The 13,163-nt window shown below is 38.8% G+C and overlaps 1 protein-coding gene across 2 annotated transcripts in view; it reads right to left on the bottom strand.

Annotated features, from left to right (window-relative positions):
- The window catches only part of MYOM1 (myomesin 1), a 141,888-nt gene that overhangs the window by 49,894 nt on the left and 78,831 nt on the right, over positions 1–13,163 (bottom strand). The window contains exons 17-19 of one of the 2 annotated variants that reach the window (XM_003127844.5): positions 10,362–10,483; positions 8,878–9,165; positions 6,757–6,953 (exon numbers count right to left, since the gene is read on the bottom strand). In XM_003127844.5, coding sequence (XP_003127892.2) covers positions 6,757–6,953; positions 8,878–9,165; positions 10,362–10,483 — 607 coding nt within the window. The remainder of the gene's footprint in view (positions 1–6,756; positions 6,954–8,877; positions 9,166–10,361; positions 10,484–13,163) is intronic. The other variant, XM_005665300.3, reaches the window with a different exon arrangement.

Raw genomic sequence — 13,163 nt, 5'->3', positions numbered from 1 at the left:
TGGACCTATCCATCTCTTCCACCTGGCTGTTGCTGATTTATACCTTTTATGATAAACTGATAATCTAGTGAGTAAATTGTTTCTGAGTTCTGTGAGTCACTCTAGCATATTAATTGAACTTAGGAAGGGGTTGTGGGAAACTGATTTATAGCCAGTGGGTCAGAAGCACCGACGACATCCTGGACTCTCAACTGGCATCTGAAGTGGGGGCAAGGGTTGTCCTGAGGGGCTGAGCCCTTAACCTCTTGAATCTGATTCCACCTTCAGATAGACAGTGTCAGAATTGAGTTAAATTGCGGGACATCCAGCTGGTGTCCGGAAAGCATTCTGTGATAGTAGTATAAGAACAAAGCAGAAACACACAGGAGGAAGAGTTTTTCCAAAGGACTGACTTATTCAGGTAGAAACTCTTAACATGGGTTTGGGGCCTTCCTCAAGAGAAACACTGTCTTGATGGCCTTGAAGAACCAAGTGCTGTTTTCCAAACTGCTTAGACACTCACACTTGGAGAAGGACAGCCTCTAGGAGCTGAGAGCTGCAGATATATAGCTGCAAGGAACTGAACTCTGCCAACAACCAGAATGCACTTGGAAGAGGATCTCAAGCTTTAGATGAGAACACAGCCCAGCTGACATCTAGGTTGCAGCCTTGTGAAACACTGAGCAGAAGACCCAGCTAAGCTGTGCCCAGACTCCTGACTCAAGGAAACTGTGCTATAACAATTACAGAAAGTTTGTGGAAGTTTGTCATACAGCAATAGAAAACTAATGCACGTATAGATGAAAATTAAATGAATTCTAAGCTTGGAATCAAAATATTCAAATTCTTATAATATTTCTGCTCTTTACTGAGTGACCTAATATTTTCTACATCCCTCAGTAAGAATTAGGTTGTTGCGAGGGTAAATATATGTAGTAAAATAATAACTGGGAAAACATTTGCAAAATAGAAACAATAGAATATGTTAATGTGAAAAAAAATCCATGGACTATTTAATCCTTTGAACATTGAACATGCTTAATAAATGGAACAAGCTGAGTTAATAAGGCTTACCTACTGCACGATTTAACCAAGACAAATCTATATTCATGATCCAGTCTACATCTGAGTTTTTCTTGGCCATGCCCGTGGTATGTCAAAATTCCCAGGCCAGGGAACAAACCAGACCACAGCAGCAACCTGAGCCACTTTGGTGACAATACCAGATTCTTAACCTGCAGCAAGTGAACATCTTAGGACCACAAGTGAACCTTAGATCCTTAGGGCTTCAAGTGAACATCTACATCTGATTTTATCATGAAGTCATAAGTTCATCCAAAAGGTGAGTCTTGCAGTTATTTAGGGTGTAAGCAGAATATAATGGACATGAGTTATAGTGACTAAATAATATAAACACCTTTTTTGATTTTATACTCTCTCTCTTTCTCTCTCTCTCTCTTCCACCCTTTCAGAAGGGAAATGTTTCTTGGTTAAGGAAAACCATGTCATATATAACTTGGATCTAAAAGCACCAGGAGAACGGAGTTCCTGCTGTGGTTCAGCAGGTTAAGAACCCCACCAGTATTCATAAGGGTGCAGGTTTGACCGCTGGCCTCCCTCAGAAGGTTAAAGATCTGGCGTTGCCACAAGCTGCAGTGCAGGTCACAGATGCAGCTTGGATCCAGCATTGCTATGGCTGTGGTATAGGCTGGCAGCTGCAGCTCCAATTTGACCCCTAGTGGGGGAACATCCATATGCCGCAGGTGCAGCCCTAAAATAAATAAATAAATAAATAAAAGTACTACGGTTTCTTTGGGCCCTATTAGTATGACCATAAATTCCAGTTTTCCCAGGACTACAGGATTTCCAAGGACGTAGGACATTTAGTGCTAAAACTTTGAGAGTCCCAGGCAACATGGAAAGATTGGTTACCCTATGCTTAGAAGAAAGGTTGTGGCATGGGACTTCTACTTCTGGTAATGGTGAGCTAGCTTATTTAGACTAATTTTCCAGCTTAAAAGAATTTAAAACACTACATAAAAATATCTAAACATCTTCTAAAAAGCATCAAATCAGTGTCAAGATGTTACAGAATGACTGAGCCAGAATGAAGGGAAATAGAGAGCAAAGACAGATGAATGGAACCCAGAAGTGGCTTTTGCCTTGGGATATTTGCCAATAGAGGAAACTTTGACTTTGGTTTTGCAAGGAATGGGACTTAGAAATCGAAGTCCAGAGGCAACCTAAAAGGGGATAATAAAAGGGAACCCTTTAAACATTAAGCTGGAATCCCAGGGGGATTTATTCTTTCGGGGTAAAGTTGAATCAGGAATAAACTTGCCTTCATATAGATGTTCAATGTAAATTAACATCACTTGATTGTTCAAAAATACTAAAAACTTGTACTTAAGAAAGAACTGAACAGGTGGTATCCTCTGGCACTTTGCAGAGGCAAATACAATCCTCTCTAGAGAAAGGCATTTTCATCCAAGACCTCAAATTATTCATGAATGATATTTTAAGGACAACAAGAAGCATACAGAGATAACCAAGTACAGAAAACAGGATACCGTTAGCCATACCACAAAAGCAATGATAGCAATCACAGACCTGCAAAGACAGTAGATGGTAGAATTTTCCGAGACTGATTATAAAAATAGCTATGCTTACTATGTTTTAAATATAAAATAGAAATTAAAAATATGTGCAGGAGATAGCAAACTATAAAATATGTAAAATGTGACCTATAAGAAACAGAAAATACAATAAGAAAAAAAAATAATGGATGTGTTTAATAGGAAATTAGATACAAAGGAAGAGAGAATTTGTAAACTGAGAGAAAGTCAGAAGAAATTATGTAGAAATTATACAGCCATGAAAGATAGAATAAGCATGTCAAACATATGTTTAATCAGAGTTTCAGGAGACATAGGGGACAAAGAATAGGGCACCAATAGTATTTTAGGAGATAATGGCTTACTACTTTCCAGAAAGATCTGCCCGAAAAATCTAACCCAAAGATTGGAAATCCTCCTCTCCACAAAATCCTAGGCAGATGTGTTTTTTTAAAAAAAAAAACAAAGCAAATCATAACTCTATACCTTGATTGATAATATTTTAAATGTAGAATACCAAAGAGATAGTGAAAATATTAAAACTTGTCCAAGAAAAAAGACAAATTACCATCAAATGAGCAAACAGACTAAGAGATGACATGTAAGTGGTAAGAATGAGCCAGAAGATAGTGGAATTAATCTTTCCAAAACATGAAAGAAACAATTATATAATGTTTTACCCAGAAAAAATATTATTAGAAACTGAGACAAAAAAGAAATTTTCAAATAAACATAAATGAAAAGGGTACTTGCCCTTAGAATACCCTTACAAAAAAGGAATTCTAAAATATTTACCTGACAAAAGGAAAGTAATTTTAGATAGAAGGTCAAGGATGAGAAATTAAAAGCAAATAACATGTTAAATATGTAGGTAAATCTAAACAATTATTGATTCTATAAAACAATAATAACAATGCTTTTGGATTGACAAAATAATTAAAATACACACACAGGTGGGAATAGGGTAAATGAATTCAAGTATGCCAAGGGCCTTATGTTTCTGAGACAAGGGTAAAACAATGGAATAACCTCAGACTCCATTAAGTTTGCTCATTGTAATTTCTAGAGTAACCACCAAAAACAAATGCAGAAACCCCAAATCTATAAAGTTTAAATACAGTGTGGGGGGAAAAGGAAATGATTAAAGAAGAAAAAACTATTCAAACACAGTCAAGAAAGAATAGAAAATGAAGCATAGAAGAGGCAGGACAAACAATGCAAAATAAAATGATTGGTTTAAAAAAGTAATCAGTGGTAAAATTAAATACTTTGGTCAAATGACACACTGTCAAGTAGGGAGTTCTCCTGTGGCAGGCACAGTGAGTTAAGGATCCAGCAGTGTTGTCACTGCAGTGGCTTGGGTCACTGTGGTGGTGCAGGTTTGAACCCTGGCTTGAGAACTTCCACGTCATGGGTAGAGGAAAAAAAAAGACTGTCAAGTAGGAAAAAAAAATCCAATTCTGTTTTATCTTAGGCTGCACCCATGGCCTACAGAAGTTCCTGGGCCAGGACCAGGAACACATGTCACAGCCCACACCATAGCAGTGACACACCAGATCCTTAACCTTCTGAGCCACCAGGAAACTCCAAGCAACATTTTATTTTTATTTTCGTCTTTTGTCTTTTTAGGCTGCACCTGCGGCATATGGGGGTTCCCAGGCTAGGGGTCGAATCAGAGCTACAGCAGCCCACCTACACCACAGCCACAGCCACGCCACATCCAAGCTGCATCTGTCACCTACACCTCAGCTCACGGTAACACCGATCCCTAACCCACTGAGCGAGGCCAGGGATCAAATCTGCAACCTCATGGTTCCTAGTCAGATTTGTTTCTACTGTGCCAAGACGGGAACTCCCAAGCAACATTTTTAATGGGTGAATTTCATAACATGTGAATTATATGCCAGTAAAGTGAGACTATTCTAACTTTATTTTTCCCTTTCTATACTATAGTTGTCACATGTTGGTACCAAATTAATTCTTAGTCTCAGGATAAACTCAATCATGAACACAGAAGCAAAACCTAGACAATAATAAACAGGAATATATAGACAGTATTTATAACATCCAAGTTGGTTTTATCCTAGGAATGTAGTTATTTGTTAACATTAGGAAGTTCCTGGGCCACGGATTGAACCCACGCCACAGCTGTGACCTGAGGCATAGCAGTGACCACACTAGATCCTTAACCTGCTAGGCAATCAGGGAACTCCTAGAGATTTTTTTTTTTAAAGACCAAAATCAATGGAGAGAAGTATCATGTTCGTGAATTAGAAGACAATATTTTTAAAGTTGTCAACTATTTCTCCATTTATTTATATATTCAGTGTAGTCCCAAACATAATTCTAATATGTTTTGGCTTAAATAAATTTTGTTTATTGCTATGTTTTCTTTTGCTTGTCTTATTTTTTGGTAGAACTTGATAACAATTCTACAATTTATATCCAAATGCAGAGGTCTAAAAATAGCTCTGGAAGAGGAAGAATAAGCTGGGAGAAGTGGATTTACCAGGTACCAAATTACTATAAAGCTATAATAATGAAATGACTGTGGTACTGGCCCAGTAGTGGACAAATAAACCAGCGGAACAGAATAAAGAGCACAGAACAGACACAGGCATATAAAGAAACTTGATATATGATAGAGGTAGCCTAGCAGAACTTTTCAATACCTAAAACTGGTACAGCTTGGTGTCCATAGAAGGGAAATAAATCTGGACTCTTATTTCACATCATATACAACATGGATAGGTGAATTAATGACTTAAATGTAAGTGGCCAACTGGAAAGCATTTAGAGTATAATCTAATCTATAATCCCAGCTAGGACCATGGCTTTCAGGATCCCTGAACAAGAAGGCATTTCCTGAAAAAAATATAAAAAATGCATAGAAATCACTAATGACAAAGCAAATATTGGTAAATCTGACTACAATAAATTAGACATGAAAATTAGTGTAGTTCACCATAAGGACAGGAAACAACAAGGGTTTATACTCAAACTATATAAAGAACTTCAAAAGTCAAGATGAAAACCCCTGAGAAAAATGGGCAAAAACCTTGTTAGGCATGTTATAAAAGATTTCAAAATGGGCCATAAACATAGGAAAAGATGTTCAGACTCATGCAATATGCAGATTGCCAAAACTAGAAAGTGTGACTATGTTAAATGTTGGAAGGATGTGGAACAATGGGAATTCTCATCCTCTAAGACAAACGCAGAGACTTATCTAGTCAGCTTGAAGATAAACCAAACTCTCTGGCCTAGCAATTCTACTTGTGGGTAATAACCTAGAAAAACTAGTTCACATATGTGCCAGCAGGCATGTACGAAAATATTCATAGCTACATTGTTTGATATGGTTTAAAATGTTAAAATGCCCAATAACAATCAATAATTGAACAGAAAAGTATATTGCAAGATGGTCATATAACAATACCACACAATAATATAGTAATAAAGTCAGAGCTACAGGTACTAAGATGAAAGAATCTTAAAAATACAATTTTAGTTTATGTATTCTCAGTATATGTGTGAAGTTACCTAAGTTTCCAACGTGAAGTTAAAAGAATGTGGCATTGACCTGGGGGATACCATTCAGCGGGGCCTCGTCCTGCTCATGGCATGGGGTTCTGTGAGTTGGGGGTGGTGACTTGCTGATGATGTTCTAAAGAGGGGAGGCAGTAGCTATGGTAACAGTGAGACCCTCCTTCATCCCCCACCTTGAGAGTTCTGCAGTAGGCTGAGCAGTGAAGGGCCCACATTAGCAGGGAACAGGGCTGAACACGTGAACTGCCCCCTTGTGGCCACCAGAGCACTGCAATGGGGGACACTTTACAGGGGGCAAGCAGACTCAAAACTAGTAGCATATTGTTACAGATACTTTGAGTTAATTTTTATAAAAAAATTAGCTTTTATAAAAAGTATACTTTTCATAGTAAATATTTGAAGAAATTATGCTTATGTGTATCAGAAAATATGCATCCAACCTGGTTAGCCAAACTACTTCTATTTATCTTTATATATTTGTCACAAAAGTCATGTCACTGCAGGCAAAGGACACTGGAGAAATGACATGAATCATCAACAAGGTTCTGGGCATGTGCATGTGTGCGCATGTGTGTGAACGCAGTGTGTCAACTACAGAAGGCCACATGCTTACCTTATACGCCTCATCACTGATAGCTTTGATGTTGGCTTCTCTCCATCTTCCCGGGACCCCATCAATTACTTCACGATAGTTCACGTAATAGCCTGTAATTTCAGCCCCTCCCGTCTTATCCGGTTGCTTCCATCCAAGAACCATTGAGTCACGAAAACTTTCAAGACAAGTGATATCACAGGGTGGAGATGGTGCCGCTGTTGCGATACGAATAGCTCATAAGTGGACAGAAATGCGTCTATGACTCTATGTACATCAAACTTGTTTCACTGGTGCCATGGCACGAGGTCACTAGGTCTTGCGGTATAAAACTAAAATGTGACGCCAGGAAGCAACTTGGCAGCGATTTGGTGTCATGAGGAAAAATACTCGTGCAAAGTTAAATCTTTACCACAATTATTATCCCCAAAAGAACCTGCCCCCTACTCCCAAGGAGGAATAAGTTTTGAAATACTAATAGCAAAATGGAGCATTATCCTGAAAAATGATCCATTCCCTGTAAGAAGAAGAAACATTTTCCCCAAGATATATATTTTTATTTCTTTATGTGGTTTTTATTTTTATTTACTCCCTGAGGAAAATAGCATTTGTATATCAATTTCTGTTTGAGTTGCTTATTAAGAATTTCCATATATTTCTAGTTAGCATTTCACCATCCCCTCACACGTACTCTTGTGAGACCTTACAACTCTATAGGTTCTGTCTACACATGGGAAAAATCATATTCTGTAGCTCAGCTAAATGCCACATTTGAAAAAAAATTTTAAAAGCAACAATTTACTGTGTGATTTTTCTTTTAATACCTTTCCGCTACATTATTTTAAACCTGGCATTGGATTATTATTCATATGGCACAAAATACTACATAGCTGTCACTATGTTTATTAGTCCCTAGTCAGAAAAAAATGTGGACGTTGTTTTGAGAGTCTTCCTTCATTTATGTGGGTTTTTTTTTTTGCTGATCAAACTTTCACTCACCTGTGGAAATTATGGTTTTTCAATAAAGAAAGAGAAGGTGGGGTGGTAGAAAGAAATTCACTAGATATGCAGTAACATTAAAAAGAATTTTCTGAATATTTCTTTGGGGTTATCAGAGATAAAGAAACTATCTTATTCAAAAAGATTCTCAGAATAGTAAAGATTTTTAAAAGTAAAATACACTTTTCTCTCTTCTATCACCAACCTCATTCATTCTTTACATTTAAAAAAAGCTCTCTCTTTCAGAGTAATGTTAAATATGAACTCTCAAATAAATGCCACAGCTCATCTTGAGTTGAAGAGGTAAACAAAGGTGTCAAAATAGACGAAGTTACAGAAATTAGGAGTGGGCAGATGTAGGGGGTGGGTGAGAGGTATGTTATGTCAGTATATGCTTATCATTTCATTTTTATTCAGTAAGAAAAAAACATTATCTCTAAGAATATATTAAGCCACAAGTACCAAATACCCTAATCAGAAAATCCTGATTACTGAAAGTTGGTCTTTCTAGTCTAATTCTGATTAGATAATTAGCCTTCCTGATAGCCTTTTTTTTTTTTTTTTTTTTTTTTTTGTCTTTTTGTCTTTTTGCCTTTTCTAGGGCTGCTCCCTCGGCATATGGAGGTTCCCAGGCTAGGGGTCCAATCAGAGCTGTAGCCACTGGCCTACGCCAGAGCCACAGCAACACAGGATCTGAGCTGCGTCTGCAACCTACACCACAGCTCATGGCAATGCCAGATCCTTAACCCACTGAGAGGGGCCAGGGATCAAACCCGCAACCTCATGATTCCTAGTTGGATGTGTTTCCACTGCGCCACAACAGGAACTCCTGCTCTCATCTCTTAACTGTCAGCAAAATTAGGCCAAAAGTACATCTGCCTGACAAACCAAAAAGGACTCTACAACCAAATTACTTTATTCTATGAATACTTTACACCACGAATGATATATGAAAGCCAAACCCATATAAAATTACTTTTACAACTCATGAAAAAAAGTATCACAAATGGATAACTGAAAACACATAAAATTAAGAACGAACACTGATGAAAGTGAACACAGATGGAAGAATGTGATCTCGACAATGAGCGGTGAGGACGCTGATGGAAACAGATGGAACACTTTTACTGTTTTGACTCTCACCTAGATCCTTCTTCTTTTTCAGAGGGTCAGACTTACTTTTCCCCTTAACAGCTGCCTTCTGTGGTGGTGGGGAAAGCTCTTCCTGAACTGTTTCACTTACTTTCCTCACTTCCGTTTGGCCCAGGTTGTGAGAGCTACTGGGTAGTGAAGCTTTGTTAAGTTTGCTACCAAGCAAAGCATCTTTCTTAAAGGTTGGCTGGGAGGTGTCATGCATGCCTCCCCTGAAGTCTGTTAGTCCTCCAGGTGTATCACTCAGTTCAGGCCACACAGCTGGAGACACTGCGCCCCCTACAATTGCCAGATAACAACAGAAACACTTTGAGCCTGGACACACTACAAGTTGCTCTTATGTAGTAGAACGAAAGAGAAAAACATTAGGACCACAAATAGAACAAAGACAGTCTTGGTTGAATAGAAAGCACTTGGACTTACAAGAAATATGGAAAGCATGCATTTCACATAACTTACACCAAGGGAACATTTCAACTTCTCCATATTTTGGAAAAAGAAGAAATGAGAACAAAAAACCACAGACAAAACAGGAAACATGTCGATTTGCAGGACTCCAGTATATATAAGAAAAAGCACTTCTCAGACATTTCTTGAGAGATAGAAGCTCTATTACTCAACAGAATGGGCCGGGAGAAAACCCATAAAGTACACAGAAGGCAAACATTAAACATCTTGATTATATAACAATTAGAGTTATGTACCTTACTGATATATTAACGGTCTGTACCTCCCAACCTCAAAGAAACATGCTATGTCCTTATAATATGAATACATTATAAGGCGTGTTAAAAAATAATATAGAATGCTAACTAAAGACAAACAATATTAAATAATTTTCTCTTTAAATGTGCTATTATATCACAGATATCATTTTTATTGCTCAGAACTACCTGGTCCCGTCCCCACCTTAAGATTGGGAGGTACACCACTGCGCATACACATCATTACTTTACATTACGGGTTGGTTACTTTGCCAGCAGGGATGAAACATATGATTAAGCAACCACACGTGTCTCGCATGAATTTTAGCAGCGTTTATAAAAAGCAGGTTAATGTGCTGTTACTGAAGACAAGCCAGGCCTGCTGCAGATGAAATGGCTTTTAGGTATGAGATGATCGGTGTTATGGGGGAGGTACCACCTCATGGAATTGGATGGTCCTTCATATTCCCGGGATGAGGACGAAGTTAGAATGGAATTTCACAGTGGGCAATATCTGAGGAAATGTGGACTTGTGGAGATGAAAAGGCTACAGATGCATGGAGTCTGGGTAAGTGATGAAGATCTGTAAGATGACAGCTATGAAGGTTAGAGGTCACCTGGAGTCAGAGACAGTGATCACCTGAGGGTGGAATCATCAAGCAGCATGAGAAGCTTTACACAGTTTCTGGAGAGGATGGGATTTTCCTTTGTCACTCAGAAACATTCATTCCCCCCCCCCCGCCCCTGCAAAGTTATGCATGAAGAACTTACCAATAGCAGCTTTTACTTCGATTGCTTCTGAATCCTGCGAATATTCACTAAGTCCAGCTGCATTAACTGCTCTGACCCGGAAAATATAACTCTGACCAGTAGTCAATCCATGACAAGTGAATCTGAAAGGAAAATTAGGAAGGATGATTGTTAGCTTAACAGAATGATCTGACTTTATGAAAATGAGTTGTTTTTTTAAAAGGAAGAAAAAGATATAGAGAGATCCAGGTAACATTCACATGTTAGACAAGAAGGCAGCTCAGACAATTTTCCAGACTCACTCTGTCAAACAATGACGAGTCCTAGTTTTCCCTGAATAAACACCCTATCCTTTTTGAGCTTCTGTGTTCTTATCAGTAAAATGGGGCTAATAATGCCTACACAGTAATGTAATAATGCTACATAATAATGTAATATGTAATAATTACATAACAATGTAATATAACAATGTAATAATGCACAAAATAATGCCTACATAATAATGCCTACATAGAAATTTTTGTGTGAAGATTGACCATAAAGTGTGTATGGTACCCATTCTAGGGCCTGGCATATAAGAGGCATTAAATAAACAATAGGTGGTATTAGTTACATTGTTAATGACTATTTCAGGGATATACTTACATTGTAAGCCACTGGCTCTGCCCCTTGTCACAGAGGCCTACTCACTGCCTCCCTGAATGTCCTGGAAGGTAAATTACTTGAGAAATTACTCTAGAATCTGAAATTAAGGTGAAAAATGGATTCCAGAATTGTCATCTACACGTAAATTTCCAATAATGAGGTGTGACTCCATGGGCAATTTCACACACAAGCAACCTCACTTTTTAAAGCTACCATGGCTATAAAAAAACCTGTTTCATGAATCACGGTAACATTCTAATCCACCCTAAGGACTGTTAAGCAGAGGAAATAACAGGTCTACTAATGACTCTATTACTATTAGCAGGTTGAAATGTTTAATAAAGGCAGCCGTAATGTAGACCAGCTCAGTTCAGTAAACATTTATTAAGCACTTCATTGTTCCAGAAGCTGAGCTAAGCACTGTGGAAACAAAGATGACTAAAGAATGGTGCTGGCCCTTGAGCATCTCCTACCTGCTTGTGGACAGGTGGACTCTGCCCACTCTCATGGAAGTCTCTAAGTAGTCCCCCAAAATGTGGGGAACTCAGAATAAAAGTGAAATGCACAAACAGGCTAAACAAATCTCTTGTAAAACATGTTGCCTTCTTCCATTAACTGGGTTGTCTTCATTTTCTCCCGTTCCACAAAAGGAGCAACTCATCCTATGGGGGTCCTTGGATGTGGAAGTGAAGTGTCCAAGACAGAAGCTGCCTAACAAGCTTGTCTGACCATTGGAAGTGGGAGATTTTCTTCTGAAGTTGGTCCTAAATCAAAGGAGCCTCAGAATTTGGGTGTGGGCCAGAATTCATCACTGACTTGCAAAGTTGGTTAATAAAATATTCGAAAGCAAGAAGAAATAACCTCCTCGCATTAGAAACAAGTAGAAGGAGATGGCAAAGTATTCTGAATGTCTTTGTTTTGGTAGGCTTTCTTGTTTTCGTTTTTTTGCCATGCCAGCAGTGAGCAAAAGTTCCCAGGCCATGTATCAAACCCATGCCACAAGGGTGACTGGAGCCACAGCAGTGACAACACCAGATCCTAGCTGGCTGAGCCACCAGGGAACTCCTGTTTTGGTGTTATTTATGTCTCTTTCACATTGGATTTGACTATACCGATGTTAAAAATTTGTAAAATGTTCCGCTCATTTAAAATAGCTGTATAGGAGTTCCCTTCATGGCTCAGCGGTTAACGAAACCGACTAGGATCCATGCGGATGCAGGTTCAATCCCTGGCCTCTCTTGGTGGGTTAAGGATCCGGCTTGCCATGAGCTGTGGTGTAGGTCGCAGACTTGGCTTGGATCTGGAGTTGCTGTTGCTGTGACGTAGGTCAGCAGCTCTAGCTCCAGTTTGACCCTAGGAACTTCTGTATGCCACAGGTGAGGCCCTAAAAAAGCAAGCAAGCAAACAAACAAACAAAAAAACCCACAAAAACCTGCGTAATTTATGAAACTGGACAGCTACATGCACAAAAGTCAAACTGGACTATTTTGGCACACCATATACAAAAATAAACTCAAAATGGATTACACTTAAATGCAAGACCTGAGACCACGAAAGTCCTAGAAGAAAACATAGGCAATGTACTCTTTGACATTGAAAAATTTGACAGTATTTTTTAGATCTGTCTCCTCAGGCAAGAGAAACAAAAGCAAACATAAACAAAATGGACTACCTCACGCTAGCAAAGGACACTATCAACAAAATGAAAAGGTGACCTACTGAATGAAAGAAGATATAAGTAAATGATATACCCAGTAAGGTATTAATATCCAAAATACACAAAGAACTCATAAAACTGAACATTAAAAAACTCCAAACAACCCAATTAAAAAGTGGACAAAGGATCTGAAGAGACATTTCCCCAAAGAAGACATATGGATGGACAAAAGGCACGTGAAAAAGATGCTCAGAGTTCCCGTTGTGGCACAGTGGTTAACAAATCCGAGTAGGAACCATGAGGTTGCGGGTTCGGTCCCTGCCCTTGCTCATGGGTTAACGATCCGGCGTTGCCGTGAACTGTGGTGTAGGTTGCAGACGCGGCTCAGATCCCATGTTGCTGTGGCTCTGGCGTAGGCCGGAGGCTACAGCTCCGATTCGACTCCTAGCCTGGGAACCTCCATATGCCGAGGGAGCGGACCTAGAGATAGCAAAAAGACAAAAAAAAAAAAAAAAAAGAAA

Source organism: Sus scrofa, chromosome 6, assembly GCF_000003025.6.
Source record: "Sus scrofa isolate TJ Tabasco breed Duroc chromosome 6, Sscrofa11.1, whole genome shotgun sequence".
Classification (NCBI taxonomy): domain Eukaryota; kingdom Metazoa; phylum Chordata; class Mammalia; order Artiodactyla; family Suidae; genus Sus; species Sus scrofa.
This window is presented reverse-complemented; position numbering and strand designations above follow the sequence as displayed.